The sequence below is a fragment of the Mixophyes fleayi genome, chromosome 1, assembly GCF_038048845.1.
Source record: "Mixophyes fleayi isolate aMixFle1 chromosome 1, aMixFle1.hap1, whole genome shotgun sequence".
NCBI lineage: Eukaryota > Metazoa > Chordata > Amphibia > Anura > Limnodynastidae > Mixophyes > Mixophyes fleayi.
In genome coordinates, this window is record NC_134402.1 from 231,943,400 (window position 1) to 231,969,542 (window position 26,143).

At 42.3% G+C, this 26,143-nt stretch overlaps 1 protein-coding gene across 4 annotated transcripts in view; it reads left to right on the plus strand.

The window, feature by feature from the left end:
• Window positions 1–26,143, plus strand: part of EPS15L1 (epidermal growth factor receptor pathway substrate 15 like 1) — a 142,236-nt gene that overhangs the window by 27,736 nt on the left and 88,357 nt on the right. For 2 of the 4 annotated variants that reach the window (XM_075207358.1, XM_075207385.1), the window contains exons 12-16: window positions 5,939–6,001; window positions 7,087–7,172; window positions 20,367–20,439; window positions 21,124–21,285; window positions 23,518–23,715. In XM_075207358.1, the coding sequence (XP_075063459.1) occupies window positions 5,939–6,001; window positions 7,087–7,172; window positions 20,367–20,439; window positions 21,124–21,285; window positions 23,518–23,715 (582 nt within the window). Of the gene's footprint in view, window positions 1–5,693; window positions 5,730–5,938; window positions 6,002–7,086; window positions 7,173–20,366; window positions 20,440–21,123; window positions 21,286–23,517; window positions 23,716–26,143 lie in introns of all 4 variants that reach the window. The other 2 variants (XM_075207366.1, XM_075207376.1) reach the window with 2 other exon arrangements.

A 26,143-nucleotide genomic window follows, 5' to 3' on the forward strand; every position in this document is an offset into this window, starting at 1 on the left:
TCGCACTCCTCCCCTACGTTATTTTTTGTAAGTGCCTAGGAGATAGGTGACTTGGGCACATTAACTCTGCCAAGCGCTTAGTGCTAACAGCCGACAGCCAGGTTATAGGGCTTGCAGAGAGGCAGACTGGACAGGGCAAGCAGGGAGGCGGAACTTCCCCTCCCCCAGTAACATTGGCTCTCGATCGGCAGCCATTTCCACAGCATACTGGGACAGTATACTCTCTTCTAATGCTGTCTCTGTAGTTTGTGCCTCTGTACCCTTACCTTCTGCTTTGTGGCACACACGTGTGTGTGTGTGTGTGTGTGTATATATATGTGTATATATATGTATATATATATGAGAGAGAGAGCAAAAAGATTTGTTAGGAATAAGGCGCAGTAAGGGCGGTATATGAAAATAAGTGTCTCGTGCCAGAAAGCATGTCAAACAAACAATAAGCACTGGAAAAACAGCTGACCGCTGAAATAAACATGCATAATCAACAAAACAAATAATGATAACTTGCAAAACTTCAAGTCCAACTTCAAATGTATTTTCACATGTATTCGATATGCTTTCTGGCACGAGGCACTTATTTTCATATACCGCCCTTACTGCGCCTTATTCCTAAATATCTTTTTGCCTTCATACACTGGTGGGGATCTAGTAGGTATTCCCCAAGGAATTCAAAGGCTGCATCCCCAAACCCTTACCCTTATCCCTAAGGAGCACAGAAGAAACACTTCTGCATTGATTATTTATATATATATATATATATGATATATGTATATATACCTTAATTATGTTATTTAATTTTATAGCAAGGAGAACCTATTGCAGAGTCTGAGACTCTGGTGTACAGGTTTAGGAATACCAGGAAATAGGCTGTGTATTTATCCTGCCTCACAGACATGTTAAAAACATTTATTGCTTGAGGGTTTAAAGAAAAAAATAAATAAATATGCAATAAATAATTTTTTTATCCTGTGACATTTTTTCCACATTACAGTATGTCTGAAAAAGGGAATGTATATATGTATGTGTGTATATGTATGAGTGTGTGTGTGTGTGTATGTGTATATATATATATATATATATATATATATATATATATATATATATATATATATATATATGTGTGTGTGTGTATATATCTGTGTTATATTTTTATATATACATTACATATTTTCAAAACGATGACACAGATTGGTTCTGTGACTTTCTTTCCGAACATTGCTTTGTGTCAAAGAATGGAACTTCCAGGGGAAAGAAACCCACTGGTAGGTCGCTAATGCATTATCTATGTGCTAAAAGCAATTATATACAGATTTATTCTGTTATGCTCTTCATAGGATTGCACTATGTCTAAAAAAGAACCTCCAGGGGTAAGAGACCCGCTGGTATGTCTGCACTGCATTATCCATGTGCCTAGAGCATAAGATACAGATTCATCCTGTGACACTTTTCCTAGGATTGCATTATGCCTTGAAAGGAGTCTTCCAAGGGTAGGAGACCTTCTGGTACGTTGGTGCTGCATTACACATGTGCTAAATGTAATTTTTATATTATCTCTCGGACAGCCTAGCTCGGATGCTCTCAGTGCAATCTATGATAATGTTTGCAAATGATGTGCTCCCGCTCAGGTTTCAGCAGCTGGATAAGCCGGTCTGGCCTAGATCACTGGCAGTATCATTGGCCGTAACTCACTAAGGTGGTGATAGGGTCCGCAAAGGTAGGTGAAGGTCCGTTTTCTAACACCTCTGAGTGTGGCACTCATGCCTCACATTTCATATCTGTGCCAGGCACATCTTCCCAGACAGAAAACGCTATGCCATGATCCCAGTCTGAGTCCACACAGGCAGAGACACGGTTGCTAACCATCTCACAGGGGTAGGCATGGAGGATTGATAGTTGGATCTTAATTTACAGAGGATTCCACATCCACTCACAGGGTGGATATTCTCTGCTAGTACATTAAACATATTTTAACCTTTGCTCAGTGTGAGTCTGCGGTTCCATCCGCATCCGCCCTATTTAAGAGACCATCTCTTCATAAGATGGGCATGGTATCTGACATTTGGCAAAAGATAAGTAAGCAATTAATAGGCTGTGCAGTTTTTCATCTCTTTTTCCTGTCCCGGGAGAGAAAATAGTTAAATAAGAAGGAACCCCTGCGGTTGATAGTCCTGTTGCTTGCTTGTTCTGCTATCCCTACGCAGGGTGTACGCCCATATAAGGGGTTTTCTCTAGGGTTCTCTCTCTGGCAAGAAGTGTAACCTGGTCTTCACTCTGCTTAAGTGATGGTAGGATGATTGTTTGGATCCAACAGGGTGATAGCTTCATTCACAAAGCCATCCAGCTATGGTCAGAGCAGTTAACCACAGGCATCCAGGATGACGTTCCAAAAGCAGAATAACTCATTTCTGCAGAATTGCACAGTAGTATTCAGGGGCCACTGGAGGTAAGAGTAGCTCTCTTCCTGTTGGCTCCACAGGGCCCACAACAAGGACGTTTTCAATCCTTTTGTTCCTTTTTCTGGGTCGGTGTGCCATATTGCGTGGTCACTTCCTGCCTCCCAAAGGAGCATATAGTACAGGCACAGTTGCAGTTAGGTGAGGCACCTATAGGACTGGTAACATTTCCAGAGGTTGGGGTAATTTATTACAAGAGTCCCTTGGCCCACGGTTAGACAGGTTCTTCCGTCCCATTTAATCCTGCAGTCCCCTCAACAGACAGGCCTGCATTCTCTTGTTTCGGTTGTAGTCACTACGCTCAGTCATTGGAAGCAGTGAACAAAGAGGCTTTCTGGACTCATTAGACATCAAGCAGGTCTTCTTACATATTCCATTCTAGAGGGGACACCGGTGTGTCTTCCACTTTGGCATTACAAAAGCTACAGTTTTGGTTTCTGCCCTTCGTTCTCGACACTGTGGCTCCAGGGGCTTCTGGAATAATGACGTTCAGGGCACTGCTACTACGCGCCTGGCAAGGCACGATTATACCCTGTCTGAACGACCTCTTTCCGAATGCTCCATCATCTCTCTCTCTCACATCCAGATCACCATCCAGTTCCTGGAAGTGCACGACTGCGTTCGGAACCTACCCAGGCCCTCACTCATTCTACCGCAGCAGATATTTCTCTTATGCCTCATCTTCTATGCTGTGACCCACAGAGTGTTCCTACCAGAGGACAGGGTCCTCTCACTTCAGCGCAGGGCCAGGATGCTGCTGGCGCACACTAAAGTTTCTCTTCTCAGTAGTATGAAGCTTCTGGAAACCACGGTTACTATGTTCTAGCCAGTAACGTTTGCCCGCTACAGCTCCAGATGGAAATTCTTCACAAAAGATCTGGCTCCCATGTTATTGGACACACAGATCTTCACTCTGTTCTAACCCACTCGTATATCCTTCTCGTGGTGGTTAGCCAGATTCAGTCAGGAGTGAAGTCAGTTGTTCACCGGGACCTGAACCTTGGTCATAACAGGCGCTAGTCTGTTAGGTGCAGGTGAATTAATAGGTTCTTTGGGGTTCCAGGGTCTTTTGGACTTCCCTAAAGAACTGTTCTTTCAAATTTGCAGCTCACAGCTGCACAGGGTGTTGCCTCAGCTGTTCCTAATCAGAAAACCTCTAGACATTCGGTCACATAATGTCTTGGCTGTTGCATATCTGTAGCATCAAAGTGGAAACACGTGGCTTGAGGGAAATGTGAGAGACAACCAGGTTATGGCCTAAGTCCAGGGCGTCCATACTCCATTCTCAGGTAACCCTTTGCTGCTCAGGATGTAGAAACCCTCAGGGGAAATTTTTCTGATGCCAGAATTTTTCCCTAGATCCTTCAAACTGTTGTATTATTATCTCCATGTTCCATGTTCTCATGGGCACTAAAGAGTTTTTAAAGGGGGCTGCTCCCACCTAACCTGTTGGACTCTCGTTTGCCTCGCAGAGCATGGTTCTCATACATTTGGCTGCTGGTGCCGACTCCTCCCTTTGACCTTTCATTGCGGCCATATCTTATAGTTCATGGGCCTCTTCTGCCACTCTTTAGATCTCGTCTAGCCTGGCGCCGTGGCGTTGGACAACAGAGTCTTGGGACCAGAGGTTCTTCGCAGATGGTACTTTGAATACAGCCCGTGGAGCATCTTCCTCAGCCATTCTCATTGATCTGGAAATGTTATAGCATTTAGGTGAATCACAATGCTTTCACACGTCCCTGTGCTGGCTCTAGGTTGTTTCCTTTGTGAGCCAACTCCAATATAAGACTCCGCTTTGGTTCTCTTTCCAGCGCTCTCCATCTAGCAGTGGTTTATAGAATCATGGGAGGTTGTTTTTTTCTTCAAGTTCAGCCCCCCTTTTGGTTGATCAGGTGAAGCTATGGAATCTAAATCTTGTCTTCAAAGCGCTTCCTTTGCCCACCCTTGACCCTCTGATTCTGGGAAATTATGTTATCCCACAGTAGTAGTGTTCTCTTGCATATCGCCTTTGTTCGTAGGAGCTTGGTGTCGGAAGCGTGTATTGCACTCCCACAATTTACTCTTCCAGTAGGATAGAGCGGTGCATCACACTGGCCATTATTGGCTCAGAGGATAGTGTCTGCATCCCACTTGATGCAGGGGTTTATGCTCAAGCATTCTCCTTTTCTTTTCCCTTTTCGTGTGACACTTCTCGTCGGCTGGATGTGGTTCATGCTCTTGACCACATCGCCTCTGCCCGTGAGACTAATGCCCTCTTCGTCTTTTCAGACGCTCAATAGGGGAGTTGGCCAGTTTACAAATTGTCTTTTGCCCGTTAAATCTCTTACACCATTCTGTTGGTGCTTCAAAGGAGCAGTTGTGCACAGTGACTACGCCAACATCTTCTGCAGATTTTCTTGGTTGCATAGCTTTGCATCCGAACAAGGTTTGAGCGCAGGGTGTTGCACGCAGCAGTTCCAGAGCAATCCCTCTTTTAGAGGCAGCGTTGGTATGGCCCAATGTCTCGCAGTGTCCCCCAATGGTAGGAAAGAGAAAATAAGATTTTTACTCGCCTTAAAATCGATTTCTCTTACTATAATGGGGAACACTGAGCACCAAATACAGCACTACTTTCAGAGCAAGGGAGGGTGCGATTTTCTGTATTGCTTCTCCTTTCTTCCTGGCTTGGTTATACAAAACTAAGGCCTGAGCTGGATAGGAGGGATATAGTAGAGGAGGAGTGTGATAGGTTGATAAGTGCCTAAACTCCTAGTCCCATCTACTGTACCCAGTGTCTCGCAGTGTCTCCCAATGGAGTAGGAGAAATCGATTTTACGGTAAGTAAAAATCTTCTTTTCTTAAATGCCGGCAGTGGCTATGAGCAGGTGCTGATTAAATGGAATAGGGTCTCTGCATCAGTCCTGCACTCTGCTTGCCAGGTTGTATTTTGTATTTTCCCATCCCTGGCTTGTTCCTTTCCACCCGGATGGAACTCTTTTTAGATGTTATTTTATTTTTTTATTTTTTTTGTCTGTCAATCAAGGGGATCCAATTCAGCACTTAATTTTAAGACATTTGTGTGCCATTAAATATTGTCTGATTTCTTTTTTTATTTTGTTTTTATTTTTCTTTGTAGTTTTTGGATGAAATATCTTAACTTCTTTGTTTTGCTCTCTTTTGGTATTACTTCAACCAGTCGAGCTTTATTCATTAGGGAGTTTATAAAACAGATATTTAGAGATTTTTTATTTTTGTTTAAAGTGTCCAGTGAGAGCAGCATGTATTTCCTGTTTAACAGTAAGTACTATATTTTTTATCTAGATATAGAGATATTGAATTATAGCTGTATAGTGTATAGATAGTGTATGGATATATAGAGTGAAATACATAGATAATCACAAAACTTGGTGTTCTCCTATTTTCTTGTGAGGTTTAGTGATTTGAATCTGTTGTGTGTGAGCACTTTTATGTTCCATCTGTGGCTTCTTCCCTGCCCTTTTCCCCAGACCCTGTCTGGTTACATGGCCCCCTTAGGAAATGACATGGCAAGCCTAACAGAAATCCGGCGTGTGAGTAGACCCTCTCTTAGTATTCCCTACTGGCATGCCAAGTGTTTATGCATGAACACCTTATTATCACTTTCATGCTGCTCTACACAGTTTTTAGAGTTTATTAAGCATGATGGCATCTAATATTTGCATAAGACACTACAAAAAGGCACTGCTGATTTTGATAGCATTCCTTTTGTATGAATAAAGTTGTCAACACCTGACAGTGCGGGGATTATAAAGGCATGCAGCACCATTAGAGGTCACAGCATGAAAATCTCTCGGCACCTAGAACAACACAGCATGGTGTGTGTTTCTCCTCACTGTAAGTTTAGTGCATTCAAGTTCCTGTTGTACATTAAGCATTAAAGCAAATAAACATATTGTAAGGTCATAATGATTTTATTTTTAGATTTATATATCTATAATGTGCTTACAATGGCAAGAAATACAACAATGTAAATATGTGTATATATTAGTACACTAGTAAACCAGGTAATAAAATATCTTACTGTAACCAAACCTTCTGACCTCTTTAGATATTCATTTTTAGTTAGTAGCATTCCTAAATATTTAAAATTTTAGGGAGCTTGGCAGTTTGTATTCTGCAAGAGATATTATATTTCTGTGTATACCAGACCTTTCCTAGGCTATATAACATTTTACTTACAATGGGTTCTTCACTGTCATTATTGCTTATTTTTGGAATGCTGGTTACAAAAGTGGTGATTTTGTCAGTCAAATCTCTATTGATTTAGATGTAATTGACCCAAAGTCCTTCAACCACCATTGACCACAAATGCACTAATTGTTTATCCAATTTCTGCCAATGTGTGTGACTAAATTGGGGACCAACTTAGTACTTCAGTCATCCGGCCTTGAAGCTTATAAAAAGGAAGTTCTCTAAAGAGTGTTCTTACATTTTCTGGTATCCTTACTCTTACACGTGTTTTTACATTTGCATTTACTTTTTTATTATCTTATTTATAAACTCGTACATTTTTTCAGATATTATTTCTGGAGTTTTTACACAGTAGGAACTGACCTCATGCTTAGTTTGGTATTTCTTTTCCCAATATTGACTCTTCCATATGTGCCTCTTTCAGGACAGCTCAAGCTCTGTTGGATCTGGAGATTTCACTGGTGTCAAAGAACTGGACGAAATCAGCCAGGAAATTGCCCAGTTGCAGAGGTAAATGAGAAGTGAAAAGTTTAACCTGTGCTGTTGGTTAACTGTCATATGCTTATTGATCTATTATCGTTACATGGTATGACAATGCAGTGCTTCCTTCACTTCTGTGCTGTACACTTGATGTACTCTACATATTACTGTTTTTCAGTATTTGCTTTTTTTCTCAATACTGAGTGAATTATTTAAAAAAAACTAAACGGTAAGCATGTCTGGTGAAAATGTATAACTTTATAAATATTTTTCTGTTTGTTTGCAGCCTCACTTTAAAATTTAGCATTTTTTCTCTACATATCTACTGGTACAAATTATAGTATGTGAGGACCCCATTTCTCTCCTCCTTTGGGACACCGGGGACATTGGGGTAGTGACAAGACGATCTGGCACTTTAAGACCTTCAGTTATCTAAGCCTTAGCTGCTCCTCCTTCTCTATACCCCACTTCCTGCTAGCCTCAGTTTAGTTAAAGTGCACGGCGATCGGGCTCTGTTTGGCTGCACTGCATCCCTTTTTTGCTCATTTTCAGTTATTTTATTTTACTTTTTTGTTTCTTTTGAATCGGAGGCTTCTGCCTCCGGTCATGTGACAGCTGGCTTCTCACTGAGCCGCAGCTGTCACTGGATTGGTTGAGGTGGTTGTCCTGCTGGACGCTTGCCAATCCAGTGCTGGGCTCTGGGAGGGCAGTGTTTCCTCTATTGCACTTCCTCCTTGGTGGTCTCTCACTCATTTGTGTGCAGACACCAGAATAGACAGCCATTTTACAGCTCCAGCTTCTCTTTTTTTTCTGTTCTGTGCCCTGTAATGTAACGGGTTGTTCCCTAGGTTTTGTCTTTTAGATTGTGGGCTGTTTTAGCTGTATTTCAGACTCACTCTCTGTACTAGATTTGTGTGCTGCTTGTTTTATATACTGTGTTTTTTTCACTGTTTATTTAACTGTTATCTGTGTGTTTTGTTCCATCAGAGTTAACATGTCCGATTGGGGAAAATTCATGCGGGTTAAGGACTCTATGTTAAAGTTCACCTGTGTGTAATGTTAAATTACCGTCCGGACAGTCAGGCGTGCACACCTTGAGTGCAGCCTATCGGGATAAATATTGCATGTCATGTGCACCAGAAGATGCTGGTTCTGACTGGAACCTGCCTGTGCTCGGTCTCTTTCCAATACTGTGGCTGAACTGGTCCACTTGGTGTGGTCCCAGTCTGTGGGCGGTCCTTCTTCTAAACCCCCCCCTCTGTGGTGAGTGACGTGGATTCTGGTTCGCTAAGTCAAGGTCCGGCTGGACCTGTAGCGGCAGATTCTGCAGAACCGGGCTGGGTACGGGGGCTGGTGTTTTCCGTACAAAGCTTACTTTCGGTTTCTTCCTCTTTGGAGTGGATAATACAATCTGTTACACCGTCCTCCTCACGTAAGTGCAAGTGGGTGGCGGCACCCCTGCAGGAAAATGAGTCAGATTCAGACTTTTTCACAGGAGGAGGGTGAATTAGCGGTGGATTCTGATATGGACGCTCATTCTCTGGTGGAGGGAGGGTCCTTCTGATCGTCAGAGTATGGAGGATTTAATACAGGCTTTGTATCAGGTACTTGATATTCCTGAGGCAGCTGTCCCTGTCACTGCGGAACCTTCTCTCTTTGCACGGCGGACAAAGCAATCTTTGTTTTTCCCCGCTTCTTCTTTAGAAGATTTGTTGGCTGAGCCTTGTGCTTCTAGTTCCAGGTGTCTCGTCAGCTGCAGTTGTTTTATCCGTTTCCTCCTGAAGTTCTTGCTAAATGGGAAGTGCCTCCACGTGTGGATGCTTCTGTTGCAAGTTTGGCCAAAGTGACTATTTCTTTTCCCAACACAGTCACTCTTAAAGACGGTACAGTCCATCTTTAATTCTATTTTCGTGGCGGCGGGTGCCTCTGTGTCGCCCGCCTTGACGTCAACGTGGGTCAGCAAGGCTGTAGAATGCTAGTCAGAATAGTTGTCTGAAGGTTTGTTGGCAGGGAGACCGTCCTCTAAACTACTTCCGTTGGTGGAGCAAATTCACAGGTTTTTATGGGGCGGCGGCCCTAAACGCAGGACTGATAGGGGCACAAATATCTGCCTCTGCAGTTTCGGCTCATCGGACTCTCTGGCTTAAGTCATGGGAGGCTGATGTTGAGTCTAAAAAGGCTCATGAGACAGTTCCTTTCTCCGGGGGTGTTTTGTTTGGCCCTCAGATTGACTCCATTATCAGTCTAGCAATGGGAGGAAAGAGCACTTTTCTTCCTGTAAGTGCTCCCAAACAAAGGATATCCAGGCTCTGGTTCTTTTAGTCTTCAGGCAGGTCTCGTGGTCAATATTCTTCGGGCCCAATCCTCCAGAGGTCATTTGTCCACCCCAGGGGTGGTTTGCAGCGTGGGCATCAGGCCTGGTATGCTCGACATCCGGCAGCTAAGCCTGCAGAAAGACCGTCCCTGTGACGGACATTTTGCCCCTCCATGTTCTGGCGGTCATGGCCATCTTTATTCCCGGAATAGAAAATTGGGAAGCCGATTTCCTAAGCAGGCAGACTCTGCATCCGGACGAATGGTCCCTCAATCCGTAAGTGTTTCGCCAGTTGGCGGACAGGTGGCGTCCGTTGGACGTCAACATAATGGATTCTCGGTTGAACTACATCTCTTCTGCTTCCGCATAAGAGATCCTCTGGCTGTCACTGTATACGCCATGTCTGTTCCTTGGAGGTACCTCTTTGTGTACCTTTGCTCTACGGGTGTTAAAAAGGTAAAGAGAGGTTGTTCCAGTCCTTTTACTAGAGTCGGATTGACCTTGGAAGGCCTGGTATACCGATGTACTCTCCATGGCGGGAGGTCGGTCGTGGCGTCTGCCTCTACGCCCAGGCTTATTAACTCAAGAACCCTTTTGTCATTTAAGATTGGATCATCTGGCTTTAACGGCATGGCTGTTTAGGCCATGATGCTACGAGCTAAAGGTTTTTCCGAGTGTGTGGTGTAAACCAAACTTCGGGCTTGTAAACCGGGTTCAGCAAAAATTTATCATCGAGTCTGGAGGACATCTTCTTTTCATTTATCCAGATTACTTATGTTCTTGCAGGATGGACTTGGGTTTGCACCTTAGCTCTCTTAAAGGTTAGGTGTCAGCCCTTTTGGTTTTCTTTCAAAGAAGACTTTCTGTCATGCTTGATGTGCACACTTTCATTCATGGGGTGCTCCATGTGCAACCTCCATATGTTCCTCTGGTAGCACCATGGCATTTAAATTTGGTGTTGAATGCTTTACAGCATCTGCCTTTTGAACCCTTGAATACGGTGGATTTCAAATTTTTGACCTGGAAGACAGTCTTCCTTTTGGGTGCTTTATCTTGCAAGTCTCCTCCTCTTGTTTTCCATGAGGACAGGGCAGTTCTTCGAACCAAGCCTTTTTTCCTCCCTAAAGTGGTGTCTAGATTTCATTTAAATCAAGACACTGTCATTCCTGCCCTGACTTTGTCTAGGTCTTCAGAAGACGAAGCTTCTATTCATTCTCTCAATGGCATCCGAGCCTTGCGCATTTATGTGCATAGGACTCAGGATGTGCGCAAGACTGAGGATCTTTTGAGTCTCTTTGATGCACACAAGAGAGGTTGACCAGCTTGTAAACTGATTATTGTACAGTGGATTACGGCTGTAATCCGTCAGTTTTATAGTGGGACTGGGCAGCTTATTCCAGATATTCTTCGGGCGGCCTGCGATGGTGCCTTGAGTGAACAGCTGAGTCGGGCCATGTGGTCTTCTGTACATGCATTCACTCGGTTTTACAAGTTTAATGTGTTTGCATCCAAGGATGCAAATTTTGGAAGAAAGGTGTTCCGTGTCCTTTCTTCTGAGTGTTCCCACCCGTGATGCGTCTTTGGGATGTCCTCAATGTCCAAAGGAGGAAAATGAAAATAGGATTTTTATACTTGAGTAAATTCCGTTTCTCTTACTCCATTGGGGGACAACGGGTGCCCACCCTTAACGCTGGTTTCTCCTACTGTTTGACATGTTGTCTTGTTTTTAAGAGAATGTTGTTTTTCCTCTTTTCCTGTTTTCTCTCTCTCTCTGCTAACTGAGGCTAGCAGGAAGTGGGGTATAGAGAGGGTGGAGCTCAGGCTTAGTTATCCAGTTTTTTTCATATTTAGAATTTGTGTTGGGAAGGTAAGAGGTCCGTTAGAAGTTTCTTAGCTAATTGCTGTCTTAGAACTTTAACTTGTATTAGGGCTTTAAAAATATTTATATCCAGGGTGGAAATTTGAATACAATTTTGAGTTCAGCCAATGTTAAGGCTATGGAAAGGATAAGTCTAAAACTGGTCAGTTAATGTATAGATAGTAGTATTATTTATTGTAGCTTTTTTTTTAATTTGACTTGCTTCAATTTAAAATTCCCTGTCAGCCAAATTAAGTGGAAACTACCCTCTTCTAAACAAGTTGTCTCTTGTCTTACTAGCAGAGCAGGAGGAGATGTATTCCCTTAAAGACAACAGATGCACTACTAGCTCCAGAAAATAACTAGTCTAAAACAAAATAGTATGCTGTCCACAATACAACTCATCCACAATCTTCAATATCTTCAGAGTGTACATAGTGATACCAGCTTCACTATCCAGGTCACTACACACACACAGGCCCAAATCATTGCTGACCTCATTGGCCTCCACAGTGTTCATGGGCTTCCTTTTTGCACATGGCCTTTCAGAGAGTGTTTCTTCCTTAGGACAAAATGTTCTCTTTACATGAGGTAATATCCCTCTACTGAGCATCATGTGCATCACTGTCAAATACTGTATAGGATTGGTGAGGACCCCATTACAACGCAATTCCACACGCGCTGCATTCAAAGTGCAGTTCTTCATTCATGCAGCAGGTCTCTGGGGCATCTTGATATTCCCATTTGGGTATCTCACAGGGTTTTCTGCCCTGAGGTGGTGGGTGAATATTTCCCATATCGCGGTGGGTAGGATCTTCTTCCTTAGGTTATTAGATATTACTCATTGTGTAGTGGGTCTGTACACTTTATTTTACTTTTCAGGAATGGACAACTGGAAGGCAGAATTCATGAGCTGCCAATTCCCTGAATGGTCCAGCCATGTGATCTTTCATCATAGTTTTATGGTGCCTTGTGCAGATGTGGTTGTCCCCATAAATAAAGCTAAGAGGCTTAGGAATGCGGCATTCATCATTGCCCTTGATTGTCCCAGTTGATCTTGGTAGGCCAATTTTATCCACCCAATCAGTCATTCTCAGCGCCTGCACTTCAGCTAGCCTTTTTTGTCTCAGGTTCCCTGTTTGCATGGAATGAGCCAGAACAGGGCCATACTGTGAAACCCCACTTTGCTGGCCCAGTTATTGCAAGCATGGAAGCCCTTTTCTTCTTTGGCCTGGTGTGAAGAACAAAGTGTTCCACCTGGAATTTTGTATAGTTGTTGTTTACTACTTTTCCTCCAAATAAGCCTGGAAACGGCCTTAGTCTAAGTATCTCATCATGCAGGTTTTTTTCTTGTTTTTTATTTTATTATCAGCTGGCGCTGCTTCCTGATTATTTGTACTCCGAGCAGGCAATGTTAGGCCACCCTTGCATTTGCCTTTGTCACTTTTGGATCTTTGAATGTCATGCTGGGTGCTTCTTTCAAGCCCCTTTGCTCTGTTCCCTTGTGATTTCTCATGTGGTATGTCCTTTTTGGCCTAGTTAATTTTTGGATAAGCAGGTCCTTGAGCTACCAGCTTTTTCTCATTAGTCCACTAACCTTGTTTTCCAGGAAAGTTTTTTTGGGGGGGTTTCACATAAAACTGATATCTAATGGTACTGGAGGCAGATCTATCTGTCCAGGACTCAGGAGTCTTGAACTTTGTTAGGAACATAAGAAAGCATTAAGTGTCTATTCTCAGTTGATCTCCTGCTGGATCAGGATGGAAATCTTGCAGGCCTATTCTGTGGTGAGGCTAGATACTTGTTCCCTCTGGTTGATGGCACACTCGACTAGGCAGTCTGTCCTACTTGGGCAGTCTGCCAAAGCACTTTGGAACTTGTTTGTAGATCAACCACCTGCTTGTCCCCACATAACTTTTACAAATTTTGTAACATGGACACTGCCTCTGTGGAATCTCCCTTTGAGAGAAAGGTGCTCTAGGTGGCTGTTCATTCCTCCCCACCTGTTAAGGTACTGTATGCTTTTCACAATCTGTGTCCTCCTAATGCCTTGGGGGGAAAAATTCAAACAACAACTATTACATATATGCTGTCTATTTCAAAAATACTGTACAGTTTATACCTTTTATCAGGGCATTATATATGTCTAAAATCTAACTCCCTATTAGTAAAGGTTTTCTAATTTAATACTTCACTAAAATATTTAGCTCAAAATTGCATTGTTATAATAATTTATTCTAAGTGCAACTACGGGGATGCCAAATGACTCCCAAGACTCCAATACTGTGTGTCACAAGCACTTCTCTGTCTGCTGTGTATCTTAGTTTTTGTGAAAAGAAGATAACACCCTCATGAAAATTAGAATTTATTACAAATGTATTTTTATTTGTTACTTTTGAAGTTATTCCCTGGATGGCTGTGTGTGTGCATATGAAATTGTCTTCAGGATTTAAAATTGTAACAGTGGGGGGCGTGGCCTGGACAAGCATGGAGTAGCACGTACTGTTACAAGCTCTCCAGCCTGAATATCCTGATATCTCCTGTACAGCGACTAAAATCGATTAAAAACTGCTTACCGAGTGTGGGAAGTGAACCCTGAAGCCCTGCAGATAAAAACGGGTCCACGCGATCCTTGTCTGACTCTGCTGGGTCTCTGGACCCCTCGGCGGCGTCTCCGCGATTTGCGGCCTAGCCGCGCCTTTGCAGCCTCGGCCGTTATTTCCTTTGATCGCCTGAGTGACCTGACTTCCGGTTTTCGGAGGTCAACTTCCGGTCGGCGGTGGGAGCCTGATCGCCGGAGAGAGGGGGACACAGCCTTGAGCTTCCGCTGCAATATATCTGCATCAAAGGCCCTAGAGAACGAGGTGCATCTACACATAAGGCCTGCCAGCACATTGCCGCGGGGAACCTCTGTTTAAAGTGGTAAGGAGAGGGGGCGGGGCTTAGCGGCGGCATCCAGAGGCACAGCAGACAGGGAAGGACTCGCTCCACACCTCCTGACATTCACCTGGATGGAAACATTATACGCTCCGGGCGCCATATTGTCTTCTGGCTGCATCCAAGTAAGTCACTGCTTAAGAGCTACAAAGCAGCTTGTGCACAATCTGTTTACACTGGAGACATAGATGTGTTAAGCTATTATCTGAACCTGCATACTACCAGGAGCTGTCTGGACTTTTAAAGCCTCCTACTGTTACTGTGACTGCTTTACTTATACTATCTGGTGGAGGGTGATTACAGCTGGCGGCCATCTTCCAAGTCCTGAGGGGGTCGGGCTGTATAATCTGTTGGCAGTACAACCCTGAAGCACAACTGTCTTGTTGGGGCTGGCCCTGATTCTCGGCCATATACAAGTTCATAGGAGAAATACTACCCACTTTGCTGTGTAAAACCATGGGGAAGCATGGTCAATCCACTGCTGCGGGAAAACTGGAACGTTTTGCCCGATCCTCCACGAGTGTTACTGGCTCAGGTGAAACATCACAATCTGCTCCCCCTCCTCTGTCAGCACCGCAGGATGAGCAGGAGGTCACATTACAGCAGGTTCTACAGGCCATCGGGGCGTCTGAGAAGCGGGTGACTGATAAAATTGCAGAAGTACAGGTGGATGTATCTCTTCTCCGGCAGGATGTACAGAAGATTAGGGAGAGAGTGGGCGAGGTAGAGGCCCGTGTGTCCACGCTTGAGGATGGTTCTGCTCCGGTTGGGGGTCGGTTGGAGGGTTTGGAGTCCCAGGCCTTGCTTTTCAGGCAAAAGCTCACGGATATCGAGGGGCGCCTACGCCGCAGCAACATTCGTGTAGTGGGGCTACCTGAGAAGGTGGAGGGCACTGCTCCAGAATCCTTCCTGGAAAAATGGTTAATCCAATTATTTGGCGCAGATCCGTTCACAGCCCAATTTGCAGTGGAGCGAGCACACCGCATTCCAACTCAGGCACCTCCGCCTGGAGCTCCTCCGCGGACATTTATAGCCAAATTCCTGCACTATCGTGATCGAGATGCTGTACTACGCCTAGCTAGGCAGAAAGGCCCAGTGGAATATAATGGTCAACGAGTAGCAATGTATCCTGACTTTGCTCTAGATGTTCAAAAAAATAGGGCCCAGTTTATCCCGGTGAAGAGAAGATTGCGTGACTTACAGATCCCATATGCCATGATCTTCCCTGCTAGACTGCGTGTGGTCTCAGAGGGTCGCACATCATTCTTTGATACACCGCGTGAGGCTGCTACCTGGCTGGATCGTCTGGCTGCTGGAGGACGCTGAAACGGGATGTCAGATGAGCAGTTTAGCATCCCTCTACTTTGTCCTTGGGACACTCTGGTGCTGAGTTACATTATGCAATATGTATTGTGTTCTTCTTGGTACTTGCTACGCTCATTAAGGTTTAAAATGTGTTGATGAGAAAGAAAGTTGCTCTAAGGCTCATATATGAGGTAACGGGCTGGAGAGCCCATGGCTTTAAGGCCTATTCTGGTCTCAGTTTGCCCCCCCTTATTTTCCATTTGTTTCTTTTCTTTGTCCTTGTACTCTATTTTTGTTTACCCTCCTTGTTGGCGGGCGGCCTGTCTTGTTGAGCTCGGGCTGTTTCGCACAGTGCGGGCTTGACGGGTGGCTGTGTGCTGGCTTGTTGGGCATCCTAAGTTAATTACTGTTCGGGTCTGAGGTATACTTTAGTTGGGTGGAGTATACAGGGTGGGGGTAGGGGTTTAGTGTTAAGGTTACTAATTTAGTTTGAGTGCAGTTATGTGTTCGCAAAAATATGACCAATGCTTTTGTAAGACTACATCTATACTTGATTATGTATGCTCTGCGGGGCTGTGGGATACGGGGCAGTGGGTCTCGGGGGAAATGTTACAAGATTTTATGCTTTATGTATGTGCTCTGGTGCATCTGACAGGGAGCTGAGAATCCTCTCCTGGAATGTTCGAGGTTTAAACAACAGTGTAAAGCGCTCCCTTGTTATACGTCAAATCAGGAAAAATGATCCTGACATAATTTGTTTATTGGAGACCCATCTGCATGGTGAAAGAACACTCTCCCTTAAAAAGTCATGGGTAGGTGGTGCGTACCACTCCACACACACAACTCATTCTCGAGGGGTTACTGTATTGGTTCATAAGCGTCTTAGTTTCACCCTGGAAAAAATACAGGTGGATCCAATAGGGAGATTTGTTTTAATGAAATCTGTCATTAATTGGGTTCCGGTGCTCCTTCTTGTGGTGTATATACCCCCTCCATATAATAGTGAAGTTTTAAAAAAATGTGGTGAGTTTATGGCAATGTCTCCAGAGATTCCTACCATATGTATAGGGGACTTTAACAATGTGATGAATAAATCTTTAGATAGATAGCGGGAACAAAATCTTGCAGTCAGTGACTCTGTGTCGGCCTTTGCTGCCCTGGTAGGGGAGTTGGGCTTGGTCGATGTCTGGCGCTTAAGATATCCAGAAGAGGTGCAATTCTCCTGTTTTTCTACATCATACAATGCATTTTCTAGGATTGATATGGCTTTGTTGTCGCATTCTCTGGTGCCGGCGGTACGGGGGGTGGAATACAAGGCTAGAGGAATTTCTGATCACTCGCCTCTTCTTCTGAATATTGACTTTGCTATTGTTAGAAGTCAGTCCTTTTGGAAGTTGAACCCCTTCTGGCTCTCCTTGATGGGTACAGGGGCAACATTGGTGGCTCAGTGGGAAGGGTTTTTCATGGATAACTCTGGTACAGCACGACCCCCTATGGTATGGGACACTTTTAAAGCTTTTTTGAGGGGGACATTAATTGCTAGTGTGGCGGAAATAAAAAAGTCGTCTAGGCATAAAGAGAAAGAATTGGAGGACACATGCAAATTACTAGAAAGGCAATATATAAATTGTAGGACTGAGGCCTCAAGATGTGTTTGGCAGGTGGCTCAGAGGGAGTGGGTAAACTATGTGTTTGATAAATCTAAACGTAAGTTTCTTTTCTCTAAACATGTACAGTATGCTGAGGGAGACAGAAATGGCAGTTTCTTGGCATACCTGGCAAGGGTTGAGAGGGCTAATGCGGCTGTTCCAGTTATTTGTGATGAAAGTGGGGCTAAGAAATTCCTGATGCCTGATATTGTTGAGGTTTTTTACAAATATTACGCTACTACATATAAGTCACAGGTTCAATATGATTTGGCCACCTTACAAGTATACTTAGATGCTATTATTCTTCCCACACTCTCTGCGGCTAGTAGGGAGTATTTGGACTCTCCTTTTACTGAAGAAGAGATTGATATGGCCATTATGTCATTCCCTAATGGAAAGGCGCCTGGAATAGATGGCATACCCATTGAAGTATATAAAAAACATCGATCCTTTTTTGTAGCAAAATTGTTGGGAACACTCGGCGAGCTGTGCGGGGCCAACGCCCTCTCCCCCTCCATGATGGAGGCAGTGGTGGTGGTGATACCTAAATCAGGTAAAGATCCATTGTACCCAGAGTCATATCGCCCGATCTCACTCCTGACGTGTGATGTAAAGATCTTGGCTAAACTGCTGGCACTGAGGCTAAATAGGGTGGTGTTGGAATTGATTCACCCGGATCAGACCGGGTTCATGCCGGGAAAGTCCACATCTATTAACCTTAGGAGGTTATATACCCTCCTACAGGTACGGTCGCCTCCTGAGGAGAGTGAAGTGGTGGTATCCCTCGACGCGGCTAAGGCGTTCGACTCGGTGGAGTGGCTGTACCTGTGGGAGGTGTTGTCCCGTTTCGGGGTGGGTTCCAACTTCATAAAATGGGTTAAGTTACTTTATTCACATCCTGTAGCTCGGGTATGTGTAAATGGCCACCTCTCCCAGCCATTTAAATTGGAAAGAGGCACTAGACAGGGATGCCCACTGTCTCCTGCTTTGTTCGCACTAGCAATAGAACCACTGGCCTGCCTTATTCGTAATAATAAAGATATTAAGGGACTTCAATCAGAGCATAGGGAAGATAAGGTGGCGTTATACGCTGATGATATGCTGCTGTTCCTTGCTGACCATAAAGAGTCTCTGGGTACTCTCCTGAGGGTGGTTGATTGTTTTGGGGTATTCTCTGGTCTGAAAATCAATTGGGATAAGTCCAGTGTGTTCCCAGTGGGTTGGAAATGTCCAATTACTCCACTAAAAGATCTCCAACTGAGGTGGACACCAAAATTTAAGTACCTGGGATTGTGGATCACTAACACCCCCTCAGAATTTATGGAACTAAATTTACAGCCTCAGGTTGAATATCTTAAATCAAAAATACATGTGTGGAGGAAGCTCCCTCTTTCTGTGTCTGGCAGGATAAACTTAATTAAGATGGTGGTGCAGCCAAGGTTTTTATATATACTTCAGCAATCACCTATATATATCCCACCCTCTTTCTTTCGCAGTGTTGACCGTTATTTGACCTCTCTGGTCTGGGGAGGGGGGAGGGCTAAGGTTAAGCTCAGCTCGTTGTGCAGGTCCAGGGCTGGTGGTGGTCTTGCGTTTCCAAATTTAAAATTATACTATATTGCTTCTCAACTGACCCACCTCAAGGCATGGATTTCCGATCCGGGTTACCAGGATCTACACTGGATATTAGTCCATCAATTTAATGCCAATCATACGCCTTTGCAGGCACTGTTGTCCGGGAGGCTCGGCCCACAGGCTTCTCCGCTCCTGATTCAGGCAATTAAGATTTGGGCAGTCAGTAATAAAATGGTGGGATTCACAGATATAGATCCATGTACTCCTATTTGGGGGGCGAGGAGATTGAGGGAGTTGGACACAGTAGTGGGGTCCAGGCGGTGGTCCCGGTATGGTGTAGTGGCTGTAGGTCAACTGTATGAAGTAAATGTTCTTAAATCTTTTGAACAGTTGTCCAGGGAATTTTCTGTGCCTAGAACAATGTTCTTTTCCTACCTCCAACTGAGACATGCCATGTACACACAATTCAAAGGGGAGTCACCAGTGGTTGCCATAGCCCCACTGAGGAAGCAGTTACAAGGTTTGAGCAACAGGGGTCTGATTTCATGTATGTACTCCTGTCTTTTGTATGAATCCACTGTAAATGACTTGAATGACCTGAGAAATCAATGGGAAATAGATATTGGGCCCTTAACAGACAAAGAATGGGGGATGGTCACGGATAGCACTAGTGGCTACACAGCATCATTAAAATTCCAGCAAATACAGGTGTTCATTCTGCATAGGGCCTACTTGACTCCTATTAGGCTGGCTAAGTTCCGCCCTGATAGCACTTCTAAATGTCCAAAATGTAGTTCGGAAAATGGCAATTTCTGGCATCTCATTTGGGAATGTCCCTGTATACAAAACTTCTGGCGAAGAGTCATACGATGTGTTCAAAAAACGGGAATTGAAGTCCCACTTAGGTCATCGGCCACTTGTTTATTTGGGCTCCGTCTGAAGGGAAAGGTCAACAAGCTGACAAAAATTTATATTTCCCAGTTGTTTATGGTGGCTAAGGTTAGCATAGCCCGCTTATGGTTAGCCTCGACGAGCCCCACAATTAAGAGTTGGAAAATCCTGGTAAATGCCACTATAGGGCATGAAAGATTTGTTTACACGAGCAGGCAGGCATTGCCAAAGTTTGAGAATATATGGTACAGGTGGGTGGAGTCTCCATTTTATTTTGTATCCTCTAGTCATGATGTCCCAAATACATGAGGGTCTGGTTCCCCTGGATTACATAATAACAATAATAAAGTTGATAACAAAAAGCAGAGCCCCGCCTCTGCAGAGTACGTATGCAAGAGTATTTACGATGTATATTCCTAATTAAGTATTGTACAAATGTTATCATTATGCGATACTGGTGTCTTACAATTTAACCAATATTTTATATTCAATATTGACATATTTGCGACTGTATTTTCTTTCTTCTGTATTTGTTTATTTTTTTTGTTTTGTTGTTGGTATGTATGTACCTTGAAAATTTCCAATAAAAAATACTGGATTTAAAAAAAAATTGTAACAGTGAATTTTATGGCTCTACTTGCATCTACAAGTAGGTTGTGAATGATACTTTGTGCATTCAAGTGCTTGTCTTACAGGGAAAAATATGCTTTGGAACAGGACATCAGAGAGAAAGAAGAGGCCATAAGACAGAAGAGCACAGAGGTACAGGTATGTGGCAAGTTACTTAAATCCGCAGGTCAGCCAGAACACCAAAGATACAAGCATTTACTTATGATATTTACATTTAATTTGTCTTGGTTTTGACACTGGATTATTATTTTATATATTTCAAAACTCCATGAGAGAAATCCTATGGGAAAATCGAAAGCAAAAGAAAAAATTTGAGGCACAATACATTTAGTTTAATCACATAAGCCTGCAGGGTTTTTGTCCCTTCATGACCAGACCAATGTGTATTTTTATTTTTATATATATATTTTTCCTGGACTGCCCAATAAAATGAATATTATTTTATTTTATTGACATTATAAAGGGAACAATTGGCTAAAAATAGAATGTGTTTATCCATCATTTTGCCTATAATTTAAAATTAGAAATGTAATTGGAGTACCAAAACTGCACACACAGTAAATATTCTGTGTTTGTTTTATGAAGCGCTCAATGATTTATTATGAAATACAGTCTCCTCCTAGCTCCACTGCTATTTTCCTTACTGTTATTTCGGCAGACATGTTGATGCACTTCCCATTTGCATGAATATGTGGGCAAATTGGAGTGTTGTCCTTTTGCTTGATATCTAGACAGAGCCGCAGCATTGACTTAAGTGACTATTGTAAGCTGTAATAGACCACAGAATGTGCACAAATATCAGCTTTCTCTGTATGTTTTTAGGAGCTGCAGAATGATCTAGACCGCGAGGCTTCAACACTACAGGAACTGGAAGCACAAAAGCAGGATGCACAAGACCGACTTGATGAAATGGATCAACAGAAAGCTAAATTAAAAGACATGCTAAATGATGTCAGGCAAAAGTGCCATGAGGAAGGGCAAATGGTGAGCTCTATTACACTTCATTGTAAGATCTACCTTTCTTTGTTTAACTTTGCAATCTCATCCATATTAAAGACAGAGCTTGGCAGGTCTGCTTCACATAAATTAAAATCTAATGAAACCCCACAATGAAAAAGGTCACATTTATTGAGAAATCAGATACTTACCTGGGAGAGTATTCATACTAGCATAGATTCGCCATGCAAGTCATGCCCCACTCCTTCTGGGGAACCATGGAAAATAAGAAAAAACTTGACCTAAGCTTTTGCTGTGAACATAATTCTCTTATCAGTACATATTAATATCTTTTTGGTAATTACACAAGTATCATGTATCAAGGATCAAAACTTCACCATCTTGAGTATTGACGCCTCATCTTTTTTTTTTTTTTTATATAAGATAATGTATCTAATTGACAACAATCACTTGCAACAGCCTAATTTCTTTTAAAAACAAGTACGAAGGTCACATCACACTTACATATTCATTTTCTTCTCTATTTTTTTCCCTTCTAGGATACTTTGTAAGACATCTATAGAAATGCCTTTAACTCTTTAACGTCTAACTATTAAGGCTTACTTTCTCATTCGGCTCATTCATCATAAATATTAATATTTATGAAGCCACCCACCAATTTCACTTTTTCCCTAATCTTTAAATCAGAGTACATAATTTTAATTTGCTCTCTCTCTTAGCAACCTAGTTTCAGGATACAATTCTCTCTCTTTACCAGTTGTACTTAAAATCCTTACACTTCAGACAATGTAATTTTATCAACTTAGATTTCTTTTGTTACTTTGTCACTGATGAAATCTTCCCTCCTTTTCCTCACATGTGCCACCATGTGGTGAATGCCGGCAAGATAAGGCAGTAGTACCATAGGTGCCTATAAGCGCCCATTAGGGTAGTGCCACAAGTGATCAGATTGTGTAATGCAACCATAAGACTTGCACATAAGGAGACATTTACTAATGTGTGATTTTGTGGAAAAATCTAAAAAATAAAAATGCAGTACGTTTGAGCAGTCTTTCATTCAGAACGTAAGAGGAGGCACCATTGACTTAGGAATTATGTGAAGTAATCATTATTTCTTAAGGAGGAAAAATACATTTTTATTATATTAATGGGCAAAATTATTATTCATTCTGTTAAGTTATTATTGTATTATGGGAGCAATATGAATATATAATTACATTAAGCAGACAATATTATTTGCTGGCAGGAGCAATAATTATTTATGGAGGGGCAGCATTCCATCTTTGGGGCTCCATTTATACTGCACACTTGTGGCACTACAAGTGACAGCATGCACTTGCAGCCATTACACAGGTACCGGAGTCATTGCTCCCTGCACTACATGGTCCCCTTGCACCTCTGGTAGTGTTTTGGTTATAAGGAGCTGGTGAAACCAAATCTAAAAGATCAGTTGGTTTGTTTCTGTCTGCTCTGGTGTAGTCAATCATATTGACTATAGGATACCGCTGTGAAAGGGGAGAGCTTTTGTCTGGCACTCTGTAAGTTTCTCTAACTTCTTATATTACCTTTTGCTTATGAGATGACACTTGTTTTGACAGTCTCTGTCCTGTAGCTTCTTGCTGCTAATCAAAATAAGCTTTCAATTGAGAAGCAACAATTCCAAGCCTTTCTTTCTCAACGACTCTGTGGGGGATTTTTAATCTTTCCAAATCAACTACCATCAAGGAGAAACGTTAACTTTGATTCCCTTTTGTTAATTTGTTGTAGTCTTCTATTTACTTTCATACTGTGTTCCCATGTGGAAGACCAATGAGCCTGATGGCAGACTATTACTATGACTTGTCCTCGTCTTAATTCCTCTCAAGTCACACCTTCAGTCATACAAAGAATATAAAATGCTTCAGTTCTTACTGGAGATAGAGAAGATAAATACAGATGCAGGATTCAACAGATAGAAAGGAAAGTAGAAGTCTAAAAAGTTTTAATGCGGTTAACATGCTTTGGTGTGAATATTGCATAGCAGGAAAAAATGAGGCTTATGCAAAGCCGTGAATTGTACATGTCTATATACTGACTTTGTTCCTTCACTAATCTGTGTGTGGATCCCTCACTAGGTGCTACAGATAGCTCATCTTAAGCACACTAAACATGTCTAATTTATTTTGATTGTGTCATATTGTGATGAAGGAGAATATATTTTAAATCTAAAGAGTGTCCATATTTTATTTCGTTAATTCCCATTCTTTCTGCTCCTTGTAGATTTCCTCTCTAAAGGTACAGATTCAGTCCCAGGAGTCAGATGTACAGGCACAGGAGGAAGAACTTAATAGGGCCAAATCGGAGCTAAACCGCTTGCAGCAGGAGGAGACTCAGCTGGAACAAAGTATTCAGGCGGGAAAGGTTCAACTGGAGACCATTATAAAGTCATTGAAATCCACGCAGGAAGAAATCAATCAGGTGCAGTCTTACTTTAGCAAAAGTTACTGGTTAATTTGGTCAATGGAGACAACCTTTGTCCTACTGTAAAATGAACTGGAAACACAGGTTTTAACCACAATTAAGCTTTGTTAAATGCAGAAGGACTAATGCATTTAGATGGCCCTTGTGTAGGCTGCACTTCATAGCTACTACAATAACTAATCAGTGGATGCCGCAGAGTTTGGCTGCTCAAGAGAAGCTGGGAAGTGACATCACATCTCTGTGACTCCTGAACTCCCTATCCCAGCAGCAGAATGAAGCTACAAGCAGCCACATTATAGTAGTTATAGCAAAGTAGCTCAATTCAGTCTGCTGCTGGACCTGGTGCTTAGGAAACACGAGAGTGACACCACTTCTCTGTCTGCTGAGCCACTGATCCCGGCAGCAGTGTTAATGTATTAGGCAGCTGCTGCATAGGTGTTTTAGTAGCGAGCTGCTTGGTTCATTCCATATATGCCTTCTTTCTGCAGCATAGTAATCAGTTGAGAGGCAGGAAAGGAGGACTCTATGCAGTCGCTGCAACTTTTGGGGTATAAAGACCTTTTTAAGACCTGGGGAAAGCCATTTTTTGCATTAATTTGTATAAAGACTCTTTTACTCAGTTACAGATCTGAATACATGAAATTACTGAAGTGTTAATACTTAACTAAATATGTCCACAATACTCTTTTATCCCTCTGCAGCATTAAGAGGGTGGTGCTTCTCTAACTAAATAAGCACACAGTTATTGGCAGAAATGCGGTAGTGTGGCTTGTTTTATTCATTGAAGTCAGGGCCACAGACAGTGTTGTTACAACAACTCAGATGCAGAATCGGCCTTTTGCCTTGCATCACATCCTATTCGGGCACTTTGGTAGGGTTTTAAGCTGTCTTTTATGGGGTGTGCAGGTAAAACTTTAGTTTTTAACAGAACTGCAAGGGATTGTCATGAGCTTGTACACGTCACTTAATATTGCATTCAGCGAACATTCTTAAAGCCTGGTAGGCGTGCTTTAAAGGCAATTTTAAGGGAAGCAGACATTTAGTAAATAGTTCAATGTGCTACAGGGAAGAACATGCTTTGAACACTCTGTTAAAAGTTTGAAGTTTTGTCTGCACTTTCATTGGGTGCCATTTTTAACACCTGTGTATGCAAGCCCCAAAATTGCATCTTATGATCTAAAAAACGTATGCAATCTTTTCTGCTGGAAATTATGTGTGCCTTAGATGTTTCATAGTTCGCACCTGCCTTTTCTAGGAGATATGAATTTCTCTCCCAATGCTGTACTAATTTGTTCCAGAAGCACTGTGGCTCTTGCAGTCCTTACATTTGTAGCAATCACTATGTTTGTGCTGCCTCTTTTTGGAGTTGATAATTTGTTTAAACCATTTTACTGAGCTTTACAAAGGTTTACAATATGATGTTAAACTAACATGATACATACTTACAGGTATTATGATGTTTGTAGAAAACATTAAACATTGTTTTGTGTAGGAAGGGGAGAAGGGATAAAATGGAATTGCTGAGGAGTAAACCCAAACTCCTAAACACTCATTTAAGTGTATTATTTTAGCATCCACTGTAATAATACAATACATCAGATGTGGTTTGCCATTTCACCCTTATGCTGCAAATATTGCAACATTTAACGCTGACATGACTTCCAGTGCCTTTTGATAAGTTTATGTACATCACACATAACTCCATATAGTGAAAATGCCGTTTTGGATGGAATATCACTATTTTAATGCCCATGCCAGAAGATTGCTTAACTAGAATCCATAGTTCAATGTAATGTTTTTCACACAGGAAACATATTGTTCACTGAGGGTATGATTTACTTAATGAAGCTTTTAAATGCTGCATGTGAATTTGGCTATTGAACACATTACTTATAATTATAATATGCACTCTATTGTTCGTTACATCCTTTGAAATTTTAGGTAGTTTTTTTTTTTTTTCTTTTGCATGAATTGTTCGTGGTCTGGTTTGATGCATGCCATTGCAAGGTGAGCGTGGTTTTGTGACACCTAAAAATAAGGGTCAGTGATCCCTATTAAGAGCAATTGTTTGTAGTGAATACAGGACAAAATCTGTATTTTTTATGTATATATTTTGGCCCTAGGGATCAATATTGCCTGTTTTAAGGTACATGAAATCTACTCTCCTGTGTGAAATGCGCAGGGCACTTGTAAGACGTGTGTACATTCCATTATACTGAAGCACAACTTATTAATAACTGTATAAAATAAGTGTGTCCCTATATGCGAGAGGTGTAATTACTGCATGTTAAAGACAATCAATTACATTCTCATTTTTAGTTTTGAGCTTATTTCAACTTTATTGTGCTGGAAATGGCAGTATCCAATAATAATAACACAATAATATGTTGTACTAAAAGATTAGAGGAAAGTACACTGAAAGTGA